The 24,534-nt window shown below is 35.1% G+C and overlaps 1 protein-coding gene across 1 annotated transcript in view; it reads right to left on the bottom strand.

Annotated features, from left to right (window-relative positions):
* The window catches only part of MDGA2 (MAM domain containing glycosylphosphatidylinositol anchor 2), a 921,279-nt gene that overhangs the window by 345,835 nt on the left and 550,910 nt on the right, over window positions 1-24,534 (bottom strand). Inside the window, exon 4 of the mRNA XM_068965010.1 lies at window positions 5,486-5,682. Coding sequence (XP_068821111.1) covers window positions 5,486-5,682 — 197 coding nt within the window. The remainder of the gene's footprint in view (window positions 1-5,485; window positions 5,683-24,534) is intronic.

Below are 24,534 nucleotides of genomic sequence, written 5' to 3'. Positions count from 1 at the left end.
GCAATTATACAAAAGTAGTAATGTTATCATATGTGTCCTCCCCTCCTGAAAAAACCGTGGACTCAAGCAGAACTTCAAAATGGCAGCCCTGATGGTCAGATATAGAATTCTGAAAGCAACAGGTCGTATATTGTTTTCTAAAAAGCAGGCACATACAGCAAGCCTAACCAGCTATTATTTTCATACTAGCCCCCACAGATCACATATTTATGGTATCAGATAGTTTAGTAGGCATCTGCATTTGTGTTTCTTGCACAAAAGTAAACATACTATGGACCACTGGAAAAACAAAAACTGGCTTCCTAGGTGGTACAGTGGTAAGAATTGGCAGGCCAACGCAGGAGACGCAAGAGATTCAAGTTTGATGCTTGGGTCGGGAAGATCCCTCCAGTATTCTGACTGGAATAACCTCATGGAGAGAGAAGCCTGGTGGGCTACAGTCCATGAGGTCACAAAGAGTCAGATGCAAAGGAGTCACTGAGCATGCACGCACCCCTTAACCCAAGAGGTATTCGTTTTAAATAAACCCTTGAGAATTTCTTAAACAAATGATTAGCTTCCCATGCATTTATGATAAATATCCATATATACACGAAAATACTCAAAGCAGCATCTAAAAAATTTTAAAATGGCATTGAAAAATCTTACATATACTCTTGAATTTTCATAGAACAATACTACGCATGATAGAGAGGTAAAACCAAAATGGAGCAGATTAGATTTTTCTTTGCTTGGTATTAATACATGGCCAATATCAATCATCCTCCACTCTATAGCTTTCATATCTCAGCTTGTTCTCAGATTGATCTACAGATTCAACAAAACTTCGCTTAAAATCTTATCACACTTTCCGCAGAAATCAAGATGATCCTAAAACTTAAGTGGGAATACAAAGAAGTGAAAACATCTAAAACAAATTTGAAAAAGATGAACATAGTTAAGGTACTTACTCTTTCTCATTTTAAGATTTGTTATAAAGCTATAGGAATTAACACAGTGTGGTATTTAAATAAAGACAGACAAATCAATTGGACAGAATAAATAGCTCAGAAATACTCTAATACAAAGGGGCAATTGATTTTCAATTTAAGTGCCAAGGAATTCAGTGATGAAAGAAAGGCTTTTTCAATAAATATTTCTAGAACACATGTATATCCAACTGCAAAGAACTGAAGCTCAAATGTTTCCTTACACATAAATCAATGCAAAATGGAAAAAAGGACATATATTGGTAAATTTAAATGAATAATGATTTTTTCAAAGAACAAGAAAAATCTTGTTGATTTTAAAATATATGTAGAATTAAAGTACTAGACAATAAATAGCATAAAATATAAAAAGGGTAGATATTTCTAAGTTATTCTGAAGTTTTATCATTCTTGAAGAAGTGCTAAAGTAATAAATAAATAAGTATGCATGGTGTAATTTTTTAAGGTAACCAATAAAAGCTATTAAGATAATTTTAAATTTTAGTTAGATGGATGATAAAAATGGAATAGTTACAATATCTGATAAACCCAGAAGGCAAGAAGAAAGAGAAGTAAAATAAAAGAGCCTAACATGGTAAAAAAAAAATCAATACTAGTCATTGGATTAAATGTACTAAAAATTAAGATAGTTCCACTGGCTTAAAACAACAACAAAAATCTATATTCTGGTTATAAGCAATGTGTTGCAAATATGAAGTTTGAAAGTAAAGAGATGAATATTTATTACTCTCCCCCACCCTCTAAAGAGGCCCACCAACCAAAGGAAAGTGTATATAGTTAAATTGATGACAGACAAAACAGACATAAGGCAAGAAACACTGCCAGTAGTACATTTCTGAGTGATAGCTTACCAGGAAGCTATAATATCAGAAAAATAATACACTCAGATAATCTACAGCTGCTGCTGCTGATAAGCCGCTTCAGTCGTGTCCGACTCTGTGCAACCCCATAGACGGCAGCCCACCAGGCTACTCTGTCCCAGGAATTCTCCAGGCAAGAACACTGAGCAGGTTGCCATTTGCTTCTCCAATGCATGCGTGCACGCTAAGTCGCTTCAGTCATGTCTGATCTGTGCGACGCTGTGGACAGCAATCCATCAGGCTCCTCTGTCCACAGAATTCTCTAGGCAAGGATATTGGAGTGTATTGCGATTTCCTACTCCAGATAGGCCACTAAGAAGATATAAAAATTCTAATTCTGCAAGTTCTAGGAATATATTTTCAAAATATAAAAAGCATAAAATGATAAAAATGAAGATGAAAGAAACAAATCCACAGTCAAAGTCATAGACATTAACTAAATTCTCTCAACAGCTTTTAGAACAGCAGTCACAAAAAAATCAGGAAATATGTAGAATACACAAACAACAAAATTAACAAATATTATCCAACTGAAACTCAACAATTTGGGAATCACAATTTGTGGGTGCATAAGGATCATTCAAGGAAATACATCCCAGGCAAGTCTCAACTTCTAAGGACTGAAACTTTCCTACCCAGTGAAATTAGACTAGAAATCAATTAAAAATTACAAGAAAATCATCAACAGTTCAGAAATTAAATACACTAAAATTGATTTAATTTTAATATCATTCTCATTCACATTTCACTAAGCTTTCTTTAGTGGGGAAAAAGAAGTAAGAGTTACAGAGAGTGTTTCAGGACTTACTAATAATTTTAACTATTCCTTGGGCTTCCCTGGTGGCTCAGATGGTAAAGAATCCACCTGCAATGCAGGAGACCTGGGTTCGATCCCTGGGTTGGGAAGATCCCCTGAAGGAGGACATGGCAACCCGCTCCAATATTCATGGCTGGAGAAATCTATGGACAGTGGAGCCTGGTGGGTTTTAGTCCATGGGGTCACAAAGAGTAGGACATAACTGAGTGACTAAGCACACATTCCTTAGTTAAAAATCCAGACATCTTCATGGGAATATTGGCTCAGTATATTCACTGAGATTCTTCAGTGTGTCAGTCGCCATGTGAATTATTGAAAAGAGTTTATGTCCAGATATACAAATAAGATAAGTTTATAATTTTAGTGCTATAGAAAAAAAATGAAAACAAAAAAAACTGAGTTTTAGGGATGAGTAACTGAAAGGGAAGAGATGCTACTTCAGATAGATCTGTCAGGGAGACTTTCTCAGGTGATGAGTTCTCAGTGTTAAGAAGATCCCTGCCATGTTATCTAAATAGCATTCTAATTGGAGGAATCAAGAATATGCAGAACCTGGGCATGTCTATAGTGGGTGTGATTAGAACAGTGAATGAGGTATAGGAGGTTAGATAAGCAAGAACAAGGTGGAACAAGATCAAAAATGGTCTTGTAGGCCACAATACTTGGACTTGTGTGCAATATATCAGCTTGTGTGGTATGAAGAAAGACAATTAATAACATTTGTCCATGAGAAAGCCAACATTCTCTGTGGTCATAAGTACTTTCCATGTGCTGCTGTTTGAGAGTTTTATCAACCTTGCCTACAAAAAAATATGTTTAATATTAACAAATTAAGTGCATATATAACATAAAAATATTGAAGCATTTCTTGCTTCTACATAATTTTTAAGACAGATATAAATACATAGCCATTTTAGGAGCAGAGATAAAACAATCAAGTAACCAAAGGCAAGAAAGACATTTTAAAATGGAAGCTAAAATTATATGCTATTGGCAATTATCAGTTACAGCCGGCGAATCCAGAGCACAGAATTTTAAGAACAATTTGTTTCTTAAACACTTTTTTAAGATAATTAATTTGGAGGGTCCAAACAGCAGAGTTCCAAGTACAGTAAAAAGCAGAAAAAGCATGTGTTATGCAATGCAGTATAATATTCACATCAAAGAAAGTATCAGTATTGAAATGTTCAAATTCAAAAGTTGTTTTTCTCATAAAGAATGGGAGAAAAATAAAGAAGGAAGAGAAAATAAGTAACTTTTAAAAGGCAGAATAAAGAGCTACAAGTCTGAGAGCTTCTTTAAGATACACTTTTTGAATTGCTAACACAGAAACAGCAACAAATTTAAAGGAATGAATGAAAAATTTGATTGTGCTTATTTAAAACTTTAAAACAAAGTCTTAATTACATGGAAAACATAAAAGTTTCCCCTAAATTTGGGCAAGACCCATGTGTTTATTTTTAAGTGACAAGACCCTTTTTCAAGTAAGAAGCTGCCTACGGTGCTTCAGTACTTAGTGAATATATGTTTAGAATTGCCTTAGTATGGTAAATATCATGTGAACAGAAAATTATGCTTTCTGAATTTTAACAACATCCATATTATAAAAGAAGTTGACAATAGAAGAAGCAAATAGATGAAAGGTGACCATTTATTCAGATTTCTAAACCTTAGGGACATCAAGATACTAAACAGTGTTAACAAATTTTTAAGTTATTTTGCTAACTAAAAACAATGAATTTTAGTAAAAATTTCATAATGAACTGCAATATGTATTTAATGCTGCATTTAATAAAAATGGGATGATGGGGAATTTATAATCTCAGGATAATCTTATATTATTGGAGAGCTGGGATGTGAAATGTAAAAATCTGTAACATTCTGAAGTTAGAATATTTATAGTATTTTAAATTTAGTTATATGTTTCTCTCCTTATGGACATTTGATGCCTCAAACTTTAACAGTGTAGTCAGATTCTTGTTTATTTTGTTACCTAAATAAGTAAAAAAATAATAGTAACAATTATTTAAAAAATTTTTCCAAGTACATTTTTTTAATTTAAAATATTTTCTTTGTTAGTTAGGTTTGTGTTCTTTTCTAAATGTCAAAATGTCTTTATAATTACAGCATTCAAATATTCCCACAACTCCCATGTCTCCTCAGGAAGCATTAATTCAATCAACTACACTTCAATAAAATTTTTAAAAATGCATTACGGAAGAATGTTCCATATTACATGCACACTATATAAAATTAATTCAAATGTTCTTTTTATTAAATAAGTTTTTGATGACCAAGATATATTAACTTTTATATAATTATGATTTTATTCTTAAACTAAGCCAACACTGAAAAAGAACAAAGAAAATTTGATAGATTTTTTTCCCCTTTAAACCAAAACCAAACATATTTCAACTACATTTCTTCATTTTCTTAAAATGAATTTACCATTGCAAATGTGGATATCAGAATATTTTAAGAACTATTTCTCACAAAAAAATAAAATAAAGCAGACAGCAAATGTATAATTATGGACTTTAGCATGAAATCCAGCCAAACCTATGGACAAAGAAATATTTAGGACATATACATTTAACTTGTTTTCAAGAAAGTAACTTGATACATGTAGCTACTACATGAAAAGCAAACAAATTGTTTTTCATTATTTGAGTCCTCTGATCTTTCAACTAAATATATATTGCTTTAAAAAAAAAAAAAACTATCTTTTCAAACAGAAAAGTATCTGAAGTATTGCAATGCTGCCAGAGTTAGGAAAATATCCAGCAGCGGGGTGGAAATACTATTACATCAGTTCCTACCTGGGTAAAGAAGGGTTCATAAATCTCAACGCCTTTATCAGATCCTTGTAGTAATACCTCCTGGCCACGTCTCCAGCTGTACCGCACAGGTGGATTGGAATTGGCAACACACCGGAGAAACACTGTTCTCTCATAATAAAACTGTTCTTTAGCTTCACCTATACTTTGATGAACAGTTACTACTGGATCATCCAAATCTAGAAAACATAAAAATAGTGTTATGAGTTATATGGCTTTAAAGTACTGAACATATAAAACTTAACCAAAGATTAATTTTCTTAATTGAATGTATTACTTTTAACTAGACTCTTTTTCACTGAGTTCATTGAGCTCATTTGCAGAGAAATTTTCAGTGATAGAAGGTAACGAGAAAGAATAGTTGCTTCTTAAGATCTCTATTTGCTGAAATAGTACAAATGACTACATATTTCTAATACATTGTCAACAGCGACATAAAACAGAGTTCCAAGATAGAGATCAGAAAATTCAGGAGGTTAGCCAATGAATTATAGTCATAGAAAAAATTTCCAAGCATCTCAGTTGACTCTTAACTTTACCATACTTCCTTTTCCAATTATTCATAACATATATTTTAAAAATAAAATAATTTATGTTTATAAATTATTATAACCTTTGTAGTAAGAAAATATGACCTTGTGCCAGATTAAATTTTCCTTCATCTCAGATTTTATATTCCACATTGGCTGATTTAAAATGTACTAGCAGAAGGTACTATTAAAATGTATTAATATTTCTATTACTGAATATTGGAACTAAATTTTGCTGTTTTACATACATCCTAAAGAAAGAATTGACAAGAATTAGATTTCTTGATTTCAGACTATACTACAAAGCTACAGCAATGAAGACAGTATGGAATTGGCATAAAAACAAAAATACAGATCAATGGAACAAGATACAAAGCCCAAAGATAACCCCACACACCTATGGTGACCTAATCTATGACAACAAATGGCAAGAATATACAATGGATAAAACACATTCTCTTCAATAAATGATGCTGGGAAAACGAGATAGCTATTGATAAAAGAATGAAATTAGAACACTCCTTAATATCATACACAAAAATAAACTCAAAATGGATTAAAGATCTAAATGTAAGGCTAGATCCTATAAAACTCTTAGAGGAAAACAGAGGCAGAACACTCTTGATATAAATTTGAGCCATCTCCTAGAAAATAAAAACAAAAGTAAACAAATGGGATGCAATTAAACTTAAAAGCTTTTGCCCAGCAATGGAAACCATAGAAAAAACAAAAAGACAACCCTCAAATTAGAGAAAATATTTGCAAACAAAACAACCAACAAAGGATTAATCTCCAACATATAAAAACAGCTCATGCAGTTCATTATCAAAAACATAAACAACTCAGTCAAAAAATGAGGGGAAGATCTACCAAAAAATAGACACTTCTCCAAAGAAGACATCTAGATGGCCAATAAACATACAAAAAGATTCTCAACATCTCTAATTATTAGAGAAATACAAATCAAAACTACAATACAGTAGCACCTCACATCAGTGAGAATGGCTATCATCAAAATATCTACAAACAATAAATTCTGGAGAGGGTGTGGAGAAAAAAGAACCCTCCTACACTTTTGGTGGGAATGTAAATTGATTACACTCACTGTGGAGAAATGTATAGAGGTTCCTCAAAATACAAAAATAGAACTATGAAATGACCCATTCCTGGGCATATACCTAGAAAAAACCATGACTCAAAAAGATATTAAATACATGCACTCCAATGTTTTTTGCAGATCTATTTACAATAGCCAGGACGTGGAGGCAACCTAAATGTCTATCAACAGAGGAATGGATAAAGAAGATGTGCTGTATATATACAATGGAATATTACTCAGTCATTAAAAAGAATTAAATAACACCACTCACAGCAACATGGATATACCCAGAGAATATCATACTGTGTGAAGTAAGTCAGAAAGAAAAAAAACAAATATCATATAACATCACTTATATGTGTGGTTTAGAAAAATGACACAGATAAACTATTTGCAAAGCAGAAATAAAAACACAGATGGAGAGAACAAATGTACGGACAGCAAAAGGGGAAGAGGGAGTGGGATGAACTGGGAGACTGGAATTGACACGCATGCATTAGTACGTATAAAATAACCAATGAGTATAACTAAGAATGTATAAAATAACTAATGAATACCTACTGTAGAGCACAGGGAACTCTATTAGATGCTCTGTGAGAAGGGAATCTAAAAATGAGGGGATATATGCGTGATTTACTTTGTTATACAGCAGACACTAACACAATATTGTAAAGGAACTATACTCCAATAAAAATTAATTTAAAAAAGGGGTATCCACGACGTGTGTGCTTAGTCACTTCAGTTGTGTCTGACTCTCTGAGACCCTACGGACCATGGCCTGCCAGGCTCCTCCATCCATGAGATTCTCCAGGCAGAAATACTGGAGTGGGTTGCCATTTCCTTCTCCAGTATCCATGACAAGGTTTAACCTATATTTTCTGGAAACAATTTATGAATATCTTGTGCTTTGTGGTTCACACAGTCTTTATCTCAACTGTGATAAACTCTATCATTATAATGGGAAAGCATCCAAAGACAACAAGTAAATGAATGAAAGATGAAGGTTGCTGAGTTTCATAAAATTTCATTTACAAATGCACGTGCCACAGCCAGATTTGGCTCATGGGCCATAGTCTGCACGGATTACCAACCTCTGATACAGCATATCCCAAGTTCTTAAGAGAAAAATAAATCAAGGATGTATTAGCTTTAAAACAATTGTATTGCGTGTTTGAAACTTTCTAAGAGCGTAAATCATAAAAGTTCTTATTATAAAGAATACAAATTCGTAACTTTGTATGATGACAGACAGTAACTAGAATTATTGTGGCAATCATTTTACAATGTATGCAAATTGGAATCATTATATTGTATACTTGCAAATAATATAATGCTATATGTCAATTATACTTCAACTAAAATAAACACACACAAAAGTTTATAATTATGTGTTAAAATAATAAAAAGGCAACTAAAATGGAAAACTAAGTGCTTTCTTAAGGAATCAAAATAAAGAACAAAATTCCAAATTTACCCAGTTTTTAAAAAGCTTTTTTCCAATATGAATTGCTTGACAGCCCTATTTAGATATCTAGTTTTGCAATATTCTTATTTTTCCAACATTAGAATCTTTTTCACATCTACCTCAATGGCCTCTAATTTGGGTAGTGAAAATTTAGAGAACAATTGCTGGTTTTTTGGAAAAGCTGTAGGAACTTTCAGTTTATATTCATTCTATTAGCTGTACAGGAATATATGCCTGGTTTTAATAAGCTGGAGCATTCAGGGATCACAGCATCATTAACATGAAATGTTTAAAGGTCTTTCTTTAAATTCCATCAAATGGTCTCTTGTTTGATGATTAGGCTTTTTACATATAAATCAAACCCTACAGGAGACTGATGAGCTGAATTCCATCTTAGTGGCTTGAAAAAAAGGTACTGTGAGTCCATTGTAAGCAACTTATTTTCTCTTGTTCAAAACATAATTTCTATTAGTTACAGTTTCTTTTTAGAGATATGAACTGTGTTATATTGTTAAAAAAAATCTGAAGCTGGAAAGTTCTGGAACAAAACAGATTTGAATGAGAAACAGGGTAACGATGATAACGCTCTTTGGGTTCTAAATAGTTAATAGTATTGTAGTTTTCAACTTCCATTCATTGATGCATCCCTAGCTCTTTTCACATTAGGTAGTGGTGTCCATAATTGCAGTCAGAATAGACCAAAGCTGAACAATCATTCAAACATGCTCTTCCCTGACTTGGATGAGTTTCAGGTGAGAATCCAATCCTATGACAATGGTTTACAGAACACTGTATTGGCAGAATTACCTGTTAGATTCACCCATGCTTAGGAATTTCTATTTCAGAAACTCCAGGATGATTTTTTTATACTTTAAAACAAATACGCAGGGTTACCTTCCTGTAGAGTATAAGACATTTCTGTCTGTTATTTTTATTACTATTTTAAAAATCTAAAACAGATGTAATAGTGAAAGTAGTAAACAAAGAAAACCAATTCAAATCAGTTTTGATGAGATGGATGAAACTGGAGCCGATTATACAGAGTGAAGTAAGCCAGAAAGAAAAACACCAATACAGTATACTAACACATATATATGGAATTTAGAAAGATGGCAATGATGACCCTGTATGCAAGACAGCAAAAAAGACACAGATGTGTATAGTGGACTTTTGGACTCAGAGGGAGAGGGACAGGGTGGGATTATTTGGGAGAATGGCATTGAAACATGTATACTATCATGTAAGAATCGAATCACCAGTCTATGTCCGATGCAGGATACAGCATGCTTGGGGCTGGTGCAAGGGGATGACCCAGAGGGATGTTGGGAGGGAGGTGGGAGGGGGGATTCATGTTTGGGATCGCATGTACACCCGTGGTGGATTCATGTCAATGTATGGCAAAACCAATACAGTACTGTAAAGTAAAATAAAGTAAAAATAAAAATTTAATAAAAAAACAAAGAAAACCAAATAAGCCAAAAACAAGATTTCTGTTAGACAAGTCAAATAATGGCATGGCCAAAAAAATATTTTAAGTAAGATTATACCTTTATGTACACATACATATATACATATATATGATATATATCATATATATACATATATATGATAGTTTAAGTGATATAGAAATATATATCCTTTAAAAATATGTTTAATATATATTCTTTATATTACTGAATATAGACTGAATGTGTGTATTTGCTTTAGGTCAGGTTTCTTGGAAGAGAAACCCTAAGACAGAGATAAGTGTTCAGAAAATGGAAATTGTCTTCAACACTCGTAGGGGAGTGAAGGAAGCAGACTGGTTAAGAAGGACAGTGGAACAATACAGCAGTTGCATCTAAGTTTCACAGTAGCTCTAGAGGAGATCTGGAGCCCTGAGGTCCTCCCACTGCCTTAAGACAAGGAAGCTAAACTTTTATACTTCAGCCCTTTCCCTCATCAACCAGTCCTGGCTAGTGTCCTGTTCTCCTCAACTTTGGAAGGGGCAGTTCTGTCTGGCTTGGGATAATTCCTAGAGAAGGAGTTAGCTGACAGCCATCAATGTTAAAAGTTTTAGTGGCTGTCGGAATAAGAGCTTCAGCCCTGAGGAAAGGATCTGGGAGTGTACTTCAGCATCCACTCAGATCTACCTGCCAGATATGAAAAATCACTGTATCTGAGAAATGCTATTCCAGGATTCTCGATAGTCACCTTTCCTGGTGAATCTTTTTAAAAGGAACCATGGTAGGATGATAGTCATCATCTCTTACTATTGCCATTCTATATTGCTCTCATCCTGGGCTGGTACATCTTTTGATATAAGTAGTTTATCTAGTGAGACTACCAGATCTTTGTCACGGGGGATGTTGAGCCTCTGGTAAGCATGCTCTTCTCAAGCCGTTAGTGATGCGTTTGTTTGTTTACCACCAAAACTGGATGACAGAATAGCAAGAAATGGCTCAGTGGATCAACTGGGTAAGAAATATATTCTTACTGCCTTCTTGTATAACAACAATCTTATCTTCAAGCTGACCATATGGGCCAGTTACTCCTTCCAGGATGGTGATTCCTCGCATCTGCTATTTCTTGACACATGAAGCCTAAAGTAACAGCAGCCAACTCTTGAAGATTAATGGGACTCTTACAGTGTCATTTAAGAAAAGCATTTTCCCTTTCTGAGAACAAGAACATCTAAACTAGCAGAAACCAGCATTGTGGGAAGGGAAACACATATGCCCCAAGAGGATCACGGAATGTGATGGTAGTAAGTAGGGTCTCTACTTAATTCTGGAACCTATGTATTCCACCAACAACCCCTACCCCCAAAAAAAGAAAGAAAGAAATGGAAATAAAAGCATCATATAGTGACGGTCATTGATTTAGGATGTGTACTGCATCTTGGAAGATGGCACCCATTCCTTACTGGATATTATTTCTCCAAGACTTAGATGCCTCCTCCAAAGACTATTCTATAACTCTAGCAAGTTAATTTTTTAGGTGGTATTGAATATGATATGACTAGAGATTCCCACAGCAATGTTCCCACTGCTACATCTTAACTGCTATAAAATTTGCTTCTGGTCCCATGGGTGTTTAGGTAGAATCATATATTAAGAATAAAACATTCTAAAAGGCTTTCAATAGGACTGATGATGGCTAAGGTCAATAGAAAAGTTCATACTCAGAGTACGCATCAAATTCAATCAAAATGATACACTGCTATTTTCAGGGTAAAAAAAAATCATTCTAATATAATATACTGGTTGGCATTCTTGACGGATAATGCTTTATCATGAAGAAGTGGTGTCTATTGTCAGATTAGATATTTAGTAGTGACATTAGAGGAGAAGGCAATGGCAACCCACTCCAGTGCTCTTGCTGGGAAATCCCATGGATGGAGGAGCCTGGTAGGCTACAGTCCATGGGGTTGCAAAGAGTCGGACACAACTGATGTGACTTAACAGCAGCAGCAGTGACATTAGACAGGCCAAGCTTCATGAATGATTACTGAAATTTAAAACTTATGCATAGCCTCTCTCTCCCTATCATTATAGCTATTCTTTTCATGAGTCTGTTGTCCCAACTATGGGCAGCCAATGACAGAAACTGGTTGGCATCAACTGTCTGCATTACTCTGTCAACTTCATTATTTTGTGCTGCATCTATGGTAGATAATTTTTGGTGCTCATTAACATGCAATACAAATGTTCAATACTTCATGGCACACCCACAGGTCCATACAAATGCTTGAACGTATCTCCCCTGTTCACTCAAAATGACTGACCAGGTACACCGCCCAAGTCAAAGTTCTATCCACTGAGATAATTTTCCATTATTACCTGTCTATCAAAGACATCACATAGCGGGGTTCTCCTGAAATAACAATCCAATTTCCAGCCTTAATAAATGTACTGAGCTGACTCATTATGAAATAAGCTTAGCCTTTTTGCCCTACTATTATCTCAAAAGAGACCCTCTATATAGTCGTTATGATTTTAGAGAGAGAAACAGGCAAAACACTGATAGCTGTCATGGGGGTCTGGGCACTTGCTTGTACAGTGCTCCTGGGCACTCTGGCCCTGGTCATGCCTCATCTTAGATGTACCACTTCCATATGATGATGGACTACTGATAGCTTGCCCTATTTTATTACTGAGCACTTGGTAGATATGACGAAACCCAATGCATGGCTGGCATTGGTCTGAAAATTACCATGTTCAACAACTGAACAAGGAGTCTTGACTTTATGATATCACCATATTCAGCCTCCTGATTATCCATCTGTTTTAACTGTGTATATGGGGCAATACCCTTGTTGACTATCCACTTATTTTGCCCCAAGGGATGCTATGTTCTATCGACCGTCTCTAGAGCTCTCTGTGGGCTCCCCACATGTGCTAGTGGTAAAGAATCCACCTGTCAATGCAAGAGACTAAGAGATGCAAGTTAGATCCCTGGGTCAGGAAGATCCCTTGGAGTAGGATATGGCAACCGGCTCCAGTATTCTTGCCTGGAAAGTTCAATGGAGGGCATGCAAAGAATTGAACACAAGCAACTGGGCACATACACAGACATACATACACACACACACACACACACACAGCTCTCTGTGAGTCTAGTGCACTGGATGCATTTGAACTGTCACCTCCCCTCTATTATTGTGTAATCTCAGCATCCCATTGTTATCAGGAAGACCAATTCTGTAATAGCAACTCCTACTATGAACATTTGTCTGCAAAGAACAGTCACCCCTAAGTCTCAGTAATGCCTGCATCTCAGTCATCAGCACATTCCTACTGATTTAATAAATGTGGTGTCTTTTGAGCATAAAATATACTGAGTTGATAACATTTTTAGGTTCTAACTGGTAAATTCACTCTAGCATGCTTACATATGGGTCTTTTGATCTCATTTTATTCTATATACACAGCGTTTGTGGCACATATTCTTCTTTTTGTGGGGCTCACTGCTTTCCCCAAGCTTCCAAACACCATCCTAACAGCAGCAACCATCTCCTGCTACCCTGGCTAGGGTCTGCATCTTATATGGGAGAATGCTCCTGCATCAGTAAACTCTTATTCTTTCTCTCTACTTGATCTTGTTCTCCATCTGTAATCTTAGTCCGTCTTACTGTCAGCCCCACTTGGTACAGCAGCCCCAGGATCCTACTCCCTGTGTACTCTCTTGATTCTTACTAGAAAATATTGGGTAGGGTCAGCAGCTCATTTGAAGAATAGCATAGACTCCTCCTCTCCCTTAGAAACCAAGCATTTCCACACCAGCTCATGTCATCTGTTGACCCTACATACTAATTTGCTGGTAAGAAATGAAGGTGAGGGTATACCCTAAGAAGTGTATATATTACCACAAAAGGAAGAAGATTCTGCAACATCTCAAAGTGGGATGGAAGTTATACCCTCCAATTGGAAGAAATGGTACACTTAGGTCCACAATGTTTAAGAAAATCTAGGTTTTCAACATTTTTGAGACCATAAACCCAGATACAGCTCACCTGTCCAAGTCAGGGTTCTACTTATTCCCAGCTGGAGTTCAGATACTGGCTTGGGCGATTTGCTGAGGCTGAGGATTCACACTTCTCTGGAACTCTGCTATACTTTAAATAAGTTCTAAGCCTTATTATCAGCTTTTATAACCTCTGGCTAAAGAAGATAAGACTTTCTTTATACTCTGTAAAGAGACTTTCTTATCCTCACATATCACCGTCAACTCATGATTAATCACACCCAGTCTTTTATTCTTTCTCTTCACTGTATAAATAGAACTCAGCAGAAATGGATTATATTGTACTTATTACTTTCCATTGAATTCCTCAAAAGCCAAAGATATTGAATTCACAGAGCATTACCTTCCATTGGTACCTACCCGTCCTTGTTCACCATCTGTGAAGGTTTTAACAATCTCACCTCTATAGCATTTCAAGGCTATCCATGGTCTACCTACCACCAGCAGTGGGATCCTCCCTGCCAGTTGGTTAGTGGGCTGATGAGTGATCTAACATCTTATTTTATACACTACTTCCTCAGACCGTATAGAATTATTCCTTGAAAATATGATTCGCTGATGAAGATATGCTTTCAGGAAATTTACAGGGCAGTGCTCTCAGGATCAATTTTTGTGATTATGTGCAGAAAAGAAAAAAAGTGGGGAAGATAGCATTAGGTAGTGAGGGGAGTTAAACTGTGATACATCACTACAAAGTCTCCATATGATCCAGAGGAGCTCCAGAGTTGAGATGGTCTTTCAGAGTTGTCCTACAAAGGATAGCGATCAGTCACTAGATTAGGCCTGGTAGGGATAAGGCTTGAACTTGGGTTAGGCAGCTGTTTCCAACTGAGGTAGTTTCATGAGAGGGATTCACCTGAAATCACGATCTTCCAACACTCCCAGGATATAGAGAGTACCTGCTATACTGTTTCACCGTAAGATAACTTTCTACATTTACTCATCATCAATTTTCACACTAGTGGCTTAGATACTCTTACCAAACCACGCTGGGCTATCTTACATTATTGATGATATTTTATTGGCATTTATTTCTTCTCTTTAAATTTCTTTCAGTTTTATAGGCTAAGTAGGTAAAATTCAAAAATCTAGAGATGATATTTATCAACAAATGCCAATTATTTTTGAAACTAAGAGATTGATTTTATATAACTTAATGGAAGTCAAACTCTTCATATTTATCAAATAAACCATTGAATGCAATATTTGATGCATGAATATTTTATATATTTTAAATAACAAACTTAATATAGTTTTCTATAAAACATAGCCCAATGTGCATAAGATCTATACCTTAGTCTTGTTTTATTCCTAGAACTGATATAAGCGATAAAAGTACTCAATAATGATCTAATAAATTAACATGAAATAAATCTTTAACTATATGCTCAATGTCAATTTTCAACAATGCTATACGTATGTACTATAATGAGAAGCCTAAGGAATATTCATTTTTCTTTCTAACAAATGCTACCTATCCCTTTCTAATTGAAATAATTTTCTGGAAACTTTTACTTTGATTGATTAAATATGCCAGCAACTGACAAATTAAAGCTATTTATATATATACATTACCAGTTACCCAGTGCAGTTCATGTAAGCTTCTAAGTTTACATGAACTTACATATAAGTTACATATATATGTGACTTACATGAATATATTAGTTACATGAACTAACACACACATATAAATGTATATATATGGCTTTAATTTGTCATTGTATATATATATATATATATATATATATATATATATATACACACATATAAAATGATGAAAACTACCTTTCTTAAGCTTAGAAGCTTACATGAACTGTACTGGGTAACTGGTAGGATATACGGCTAAAGAAAAGGTGAGAATTTAGGAAGGACCTGGCTTGGCAGCAGACAGTGCATTAACTGAAATAGGAAATGTAATGATAAACCTACATCTCCCCAGAGGATGGAGTGAAGGAAGACGTGATTAGAGAAAGGAGCTATTTCTGCTTAGATCATGCTCAATGTCAAGTACCTATCGCTCTCTTAATCATAATGTTTTAAAATAGACCAGGATGAGAAGTGTGGGCTACAGACGTTGAACAGGAGACACCAATATTCTGTGTGTGGCAATGAAACAACTGAAGAAGTGTGCAGAATGAAAAGAGGAAAGGACAAAGAAGAGAGCTCTGGTCTCTGGTCCACAACTAGTGGAGGCGAAATAATTAAATAAATAAATAAAATAAGGGAGATATCTGAAAAAGACAGAAAAAAGTGATGAGAGAGGTGGAGACAAAAAAAATCACTGGGATAGAAAATAGACTTTAAAAGTATTTTAAAATGCCCTTTCAGGGATTGGAGAACGGAATAAATGGTAAAACAAAATCAAGGTGAGAACAGAACTGGAAAGGGATTTTAAAATTGGCAAGAGATATACTCCTGGTGAGCTTCATCAGAGCTGTGCCAGTGGAGTTGTGGGACCAGCAGTCATTTTTCTGTATTTTTGAAAGTGAAAGAAAAGTGAAAGTTAAAGTCGCTCAGTCATGTTCGACTCTCTGCAACCCCATGGACTGTAGCCCAGCAGGCTCCTCTGTCCATGGAATTCTCCAGGCCAGAATGCTAGAGTGGGTAGCCATTCCCTTCTCCAGGGCATCGTCCCAACCTAGGGATTGAACCCAGGTCTCCCACATTGCAGGTCGATTTTTTACCATCTGAGCCACCACAGAAGCCCTTTGAAAGACAGATAAAAAACATGAAATATCTAATGTATATAATTATTTCAGGTAACTTGGCTATGACAAGAAAGAGTTTGGGAAGTAACTAGAAGACAACATGCAATCACAAGTCTTGCTTTGTTTTCACTGTTTTGTTTTCTTATAAGTCGAGAGACATATATTTAAACACAAGCAGGGAAGAGTCAGTAGTTTGCAAGGAAAAATGATGGGGAGTTCTAGGAAAATGGTAGATGCTTGAATTAGCTGTCTTAATAAATAATGATCATTTCTATGGTATAATTATGATATGAATTTTTACATCTCAACATTATTTAAGATTTCCTTTATCAGTAGTATGTCGGTTTTTGGACGTCTTCATTCAAGCTTTCAGTCCTTTATGCTAGAAAACTTGGAATTATTTCTAATCCTTCCCTATCTTTATATATATTCAAGATAGCTTACCTTAAAAAATCCAAAATTAATTCTTATATACATTAGATATCCTTGTTTGAGATAAAGTTAACTAAGTTGTGGAAGCATTTGTTTAGTCTATTCTCCACTTAAACTGGGTTACCCTAGTGACTTGAGGAGTTAACTCTCATCTCCCAGTATGCACTGGCACAATTAATCTATGTGCTTATGGTTAATCAATTATTAACGGCAACTGAAGTCATGGGTGTAGTTACAAGTTAAAGAATCAATTAATCTCAAGAATAATCACAGCAGAAGCCTGTTTTCCACAGGGGTTTATTCCACCATTTGGTCCAATTTTTCTGTCTTTAATCTTTGAATTAAACCAAATGAATCTGAAGACCCAGATGGCAAAGACACACTAAATACTGTATTGGATATTGCCTTTCCCTCTGGGAAGTTCAAAAAATCTTATGCAAAAGAAATCCAGATGTGTTTTCTTAAGGAAAATAACCATACAATAAACTTGTAGGCACTAAAGCTAATCAAGTATATTACTTTTTCACTTTATGGGCAAAAATGTATGTTACTATTATAACTACACGATGGATGTATATAACAATAGATAATGCTGACAGACTAACTTGAATAAAAATAAGTTGCTTTGAAGTTATAAAAAACTAATTAAATCATTGTTAGATATATCAATAACCAAGAACAAAGCACTTTATTATAAACAAAGCTTTTATGTCAATAGTTTGTAGTACACTCTGCAGATACAAATACAAAAGCACCATCTTTTAGATAAATGAGAAATTTATCTATAATTCTGTAAAAATACTGAAAACAAGAAATGTTTCATATGTTTTTCTGTATAGTGATTTTTGAACAATGACTAATTTTATCTAACAATCTATAAAAGGAAACAGACACAATGAGTATTTATAGCCAAATTCTTAACATGGGATATTTATGAGAGAAGCTATCGGTAAGATTTAGATTCCTTCTTTCAAATTTTGTTCATATCTACTCACACTGGTTAGAATACATTATACATTCTGTAATTTTTAAATGCAGCCAAATGTTTAAATGGGGACTAATTAAATTTAAAAGCTTTTGCCAGCAAAGGAAATTATTACCAACACAAAAAGACAACCTACTGAATGGGAGAAAATATTTACAAATGCTATGTCCAGTGAGGGCTTAATATCCAAGATACACAAACAGCTCACATAACTCAATATAAAAAAATCAAACAACCTAGTTAAAAGATTGGCAGAAGACCTGAATAGACATTTTTCACAAGAAGGTATACAGATGGCCAATAGGCATCTCAACATTGCTAACTGTCAGGGAAATAGAAATCAAAACCACAATGAGATACCACCTCACACCTGTCAGAATGGCTATCATCAAAAAAATCACAAATAAATGTTGATGAGGATCAATCAACATTTGGAGAAAAAGGAACCCTTACACACTGTAGATGGGAATATAAATTGGTGCTATTTACTGTGGAAAACAGTAAGAATGGTCCTCAAAAAACTAAAAATAGTTACCATGTTTTCCAGCAGTTCCACTCATTCCACTCCTCAGTATACATCCAAAGAAAAGGGAAATACTAATTTGAAAAGATACATGTGCTCCATTATTTACAACAGCCAGGATATGGAAGCAACTTAATTGTCTATATACATATAATGAAGTATGATTATTTTTTCTTGTATAGCTTTGGTTGGTAACATAAGGTAAAGTCTGCCTCATTTTCTCCTTGATTGCACATGAAGTCTTTACTCTCATAAAGATTCCCATCTTTTGATCTTACACAATATATATATATTCTATATAAATATATACATGTATAGTAAATACACTTATAGTTTTTAAAAGGTTATTTTATAATGTATCAGCAAAATTTAATTTTTAAAATAATTTCATCAATAATTTTATTTTCCTTTCTTAGAATGTTTACTAGAAATCTAAGAAAATATAAAAAATAAGACTGCAAACAAGCATCCACACTGGATCCTAATTTTACCTGAAATTATTTTAGTTTTCTGTTTTTGTCATTTAAGATTTCTAAATTGAATAGTCTTGGTTTAAGTAGGTTTTTTTTTTCTTTCTACTTCTAATTTATTTAGAGATTTGTTTTAAAGTTAAGATGGCTGCAAAATTGTATTAAATGCTTTTAAAAAACCTATTTGTAATGGGTGTATACCTTTTCACATAGTGGGAAAATTTTTGTACTCCTTGAATAGACCTTTTTTTGATAATATTTATTGCATTTATAATTCTACTGGCTAGTTAATGTGCTAAATTTTACTTAATTTTTTTCTATCTCTGCCATAAAAATTCATCTATAATTCTCTCTCATCTATAATTCTCTTCATCATTCTTAATCTGAAGTGACTAATTTAATTTTATGAAAATAAGAAAATATCTCTGGTTAATAAATATGACTTTGTGTTCCAAGCGTACTTTTCAGCAAGGTATGTTATATGGGCTAACAAAATCATTATTCCTAATATAAGCCTAATATCCACAGAAAACAAAATCATAATCTATAGCACTTTGTAACTCTTCTGTTTTCTCCATTACTTAGTTATTTAAAGAATTGAATTTGAAAATATACATATCAATAGTAAATTAAATTTTTATTGTAATTTAGTGAACTCTGTAGCATAAACTTCATAAAAGGACCTTCTGTATGACCATACGACCATATACATTGCATAAATTAACTAGAAGGTAAAGAGAGTAGATAGCATTCTTGTTCCCAGAGATATATGTTTATAAGCAATATCAATGAAAAAAATGTCTCAAGTTATTCAACGTAGATAAAAGGGACAGTGTATCCAAGTAAAAATTGTGTACATTTTGGTAAAAAATATATATATGTTTATATTCAAGTAATAGTGAACACTGATGAGATATTATGAATTGTTTCTTTAAACACATTTTTTTTTGTTTTTATCTGCTATCTATCAAAATAATAGAAAAATGTGGAAAAAGAATAAGGAAGGATGTTAAAAAAAAATCTAGATGAAAGCATAATTTGGGTATATATCTCTCAGTCCAAAAATCAGATTGCATACATTTTAAATATATTCCTTGCTTATATCATATATATTATGACAACATTTATTTTTCATAAGCATTCACCATATTCCTCCTCTCATTTTCCAGGCAGTAGTCTAGGCACTATGTTTTCAATAGGAAAGGAAGGAAGGAAAGAAAAAAGAGAGAGAAAGGAGGAAGGGAGGGAGAAAAAGAAAGGAAGTCTAAAGCACTAAGTAATTACCAAAGTAAGGGATTAGTAAAAATTCTGAATTATAATTATGATAAGGGCTAGGAGGAAGGTATAGGATGCTATGAGAACCTGTAAAAAGGTAACACAGCAGTCTAGCATCACGGGAGGAATTGGTAAGGGCTGGTTGAGAATTTCAGACGAAGTGTGCAGTATTCAGAGCTCCTGAAACGGGCAGAAGCTTTGTGGATTCCAGAAACCGAGATAAAAGTGGCATGACTGAAGCAAAAGCAGAGAAATGGAGGGAAACCTGGGGTGAAGCTTGAAAGTCAGGCAGAGCTCAGTGGAACCAGGTCATATACCATATTAGGCAGTGGGAAGACTTTGAAGTGTTTAATGAAGGTGTTCTGCAAGCAAATTTGACTTAATAAAGTTGCTCAAGCTGCAATCGCAAGAAGATATTGAATGGCAAGTGGCAACAGTGAATGTGAGGAGACCTGTTCATATGGCTGTCTAAGGGGCCAGAGTGGCGTTAATAGAAATGGAGTAATTGTGTTCAAATGGCTATATGATAACCCATGGTATTACTGCAAACACAATTGGATACATCCACCATAAACTTTGAATCAGGCACTGTTGATGCAAAGAAAAGATCTATTCTCACAGCATGTGGTGGAGGTGGCAGCAACAATACTGAGTTTCCTGGGGAGCAGGGAGAACTGCGCTAGTGGCAGAAGCCGCTGTTTGATAGGAGCCACAGCAGGGCACTTTGGGAAATGCTGTGCACCTTGCCTGAAAAAGTGGTTTTCCAGACCTCACTGGTTGGTGGAGGGATTAGGTGTGTGCCACTCATGTGATTTATCCTTATGTGTCCCTGATTGTTTTCTAAACTTCATTCTGAAGCCTGAAAGCAAGTCTACAACATTTAAGTTCGTTCATTCATTCATCTAGTTTCAATCTGCAAGAGTCGAAGTTTCCTCCTTACATGTAGTGGTTACTGAATAGCAGTAAATCAACTGTATTCCTTCTGCCACTTGTCATTAGATAGGCTACTTCTTTTCCTGCTATTGGATAAAACTGGGGGACATGTTTCACAGCTTTCTGAGTTCCCTGTAGTCAGTCACAAGAACAGTCCCATTTTTATAATTAAAATGTCCAATTCAATAACTTAAAAACCTGTGAACTTTCCAATTAAGGCTTTGTCCATTACCTCCAGCTGTATATTAAATTAAGCTTGATATCTTGAAAGTCTGAGAGCAACAAATGGAGAGTGCGGGGTGTTTACTTAGCTCCTGTTTTTCCTTTGGCCAACATTTGTTGTTTGACTCCTCCCTCCTACTCTCACTAGCCAAAGTGGCTAAACTCCTTCAGGACTGTAGACATGATGACTGAAGGAGAAGGTTAGGAACTATGGAGCTCTGTCTTTTGAAAATGAAAAAGTCTGCAGAATTTTAAGGTGAAGCTCTTGAAATTCCTCTCATTTGGCTGCAGGAAGCATTACCATCTTAATCCACCTTAGAGTGTTCAATGAAGCACTCTCAACAAAGAATTCCTTGGCCTCCATCCCTAGGTCCCAATCTCAAATGTTTATAAAACAGAAATGGGGAGTCTCAGATGCTGACATGGAGGGTCTAGCAGTTCACTTTGCAAGAGGTACTGGGCAACTTCTAAAGTGATCATCTCTTTGCCATGAAGTGATGGGACCGGATGCCATGATTTTAGTTTTCTGAATGTTGAGTTTTAAGCCAACTTTTTCACTCTCATCTTTCACTTTCACCAAGAGGCTCTTTACTTCTCTTTCTGCCGTAAGTGTGGTGGCATCTGCATATCTGAGGTTATTGATATTTCTCCCAGCAATCTTGATTCCAGCTTGTGCTTCATCCAGTCCAGCATTTCTCATGACATACTCTACACAGAAGTTAAATAAGCAGGGTGACAATATACAGCCTTGAAGTACTCCTTTCCGGATTTGGAACCAGTCTGTTGTTCTATGTCCAGTTCTAACTGTTGCTTCTTGACTGCATAAAGATATCTCAGGAGGCAGATCAGGTGGTTTGATATTTCCATCTCTTTAAGAATTTTCCACTGTTTGTTGTGATCCACACAGTCAATGGCTTTGGCATAGTCAATAAAGCAGAAGTAAGATGCTTTTCTGGAACTCTCTCACTTTTTTGATGATCCAATAGATGTTGGCAATTTCATCTCTGGTTCCTCTGCCTTTTCTAAATCCAACTTGAACATCTGGAAGTTTATGGTTCATGTACTGTTGAAGCCCGGCTTGGATAATTTTGAGCATTACTTTGCTAGAGTGTGAGATGAATGCAATTGTGTGGTAGTTTGAACATTCTTTGGCATTGTCTTTCTTTGGGATTGGAATGAAAACTGAACTTTCCCAGTCCTGTGGCCACTGTTGAGTTTCCCAAATTTGTTGGCATATTGAGTGCAGCCCTTTCACTACCTTGTCTTTTAGGATTTGAAATAGCTTAACTGTAATTCCATCACTCCCACTAGCTTTATTCATAGTGATGCTTCCTAAGGCCCACTTGACTTCACATTCCAGGATGTCTGGCTCTAGATGAGTGATCAAACCATCGTGATTATCTTGGTCATGAAGACCTTTTTTGTTCAGTTTTTCTGTGTATTCCTGCCATCTCTTCTTAATAAATTCTGCTTCTGTTAGGTCCATACCATTTCTGTCCTTTATTTTGTCCATCTTTGCATGAGATGTCCCTTGGTATCTCTAATATTCTTTATTTGGGGGGGGGCTCCAAAATCACTGCAGATGGTAATTGCACCATGAAATTAAAAGACGCTTGTTCCTTGGAAGAAAAGTTATGACAACCTAGACAGCATATTAAAAAGCAGAGACATTACTTTGTCAACAAAGGTCTGTCTAGTCAAAGCAATGGCTTTTCCAGTAGTCATGTATGTATATGAGAGTTGGACTATGAAGAAAGCTGAGTGCTGAATAATTGATGCTCTGAACTGTGGTGTTGGACAAGATTCTTGAGAGTCCCTTGGACTGCAAGGAGATCCAATCGGTCCATCCTAAAGGAAATCAGTCCTGAATATTCTTTGGAAGGACTGATGCTGAAGCAGAAACTCCAATACTTTGGCCACCTGATGCAAAGAAATGACTCATTTGTAAAGACCCTGATGTTGGGAATGATTGAAGGCGGGAGAAGGGGACTACAGAGGATGAGATGGTTGGATGGCATCACCGACTTAATGGACATGATTTTGACACCCCAGGATTTAATGATGGACAGGGAAACCTGGTGTGCTGCAGTCCATGGGGTTGCATCGAGTTGGACACGATTGAGCGACTGAACTGAACTGAATGAAGTTGATCTCAGCCTTCACGTTCTCTGCCAAAACTGAAATACAAAGAGACTCAAGGCAAAGTGTTCTGTTACTCTTGCAGCTATGAGTCCTGACAAAAGAGCTTTTTGAACTTCTAATAAACCTTTTTTACTTAAACTTCACTCAATTAATGATAGGCAAGATAAAGACATACATTTTTTGTCCTACTTCCTACTTTATTTCATACCTAAGAATAGCATCAGTGGCTGATTACCTAGATAGTTCAATTTTTGTAGGTCAAGATACACCTGCTCTACATTTTGATTTCTTCAGCTTTGTAAGTAAGCCCTGTTTACTGCTTTAATCCATTACTTTAATTCATTCTTAGAAATTTTAAAAGGTTTAATAGTGAATACATATATACTACTTATTTCATCATTCCAAAAAATATATATTTCTATGCAATTAATTACCTTTTCTATTTTCTCCAGGAAATACAACATGTATCTTCCTGCTTTTAACAACCCTGGTTATTCATCCAGAATACATGCTTTAGCAACTTTCTGGTATTGGGAAAAGTATCTTTGGTAACACATTATGTAAGAATGGGTCTTTAGAGTAAAATAAAAATACCTCAAAATGAGACACAACCCAGAGGAATCCTAGGTGAAGACTAAAAAGTCTGAAAGAACAAAAGTGGAAACAGCTTATTATTTTTGAAAAAAGGGCAAACATGAATCAGCTCAGCAAAAACCTCACCTGAGATAAAGAGTGTTTACGA

This window comes from Capricornis sumatraensis, chromosome 2 (genome assembly GCF_032405125.1).
Source record: "Capricornis sumatraensis isolate serow.1 chromosome 2, serow.2, whole genome shotgun sequence".
Classification (NCBI taxonomy): domain Eukaryota; kingdom Metazoa; phylum Chordata; class Mammalia; order Artiodactyla; family Bovidae; genus Capricornis; species Capricornis sumatraensis.
This window is presented reverse-complemented; position numbering and strand designations above follow the sequence as displayed.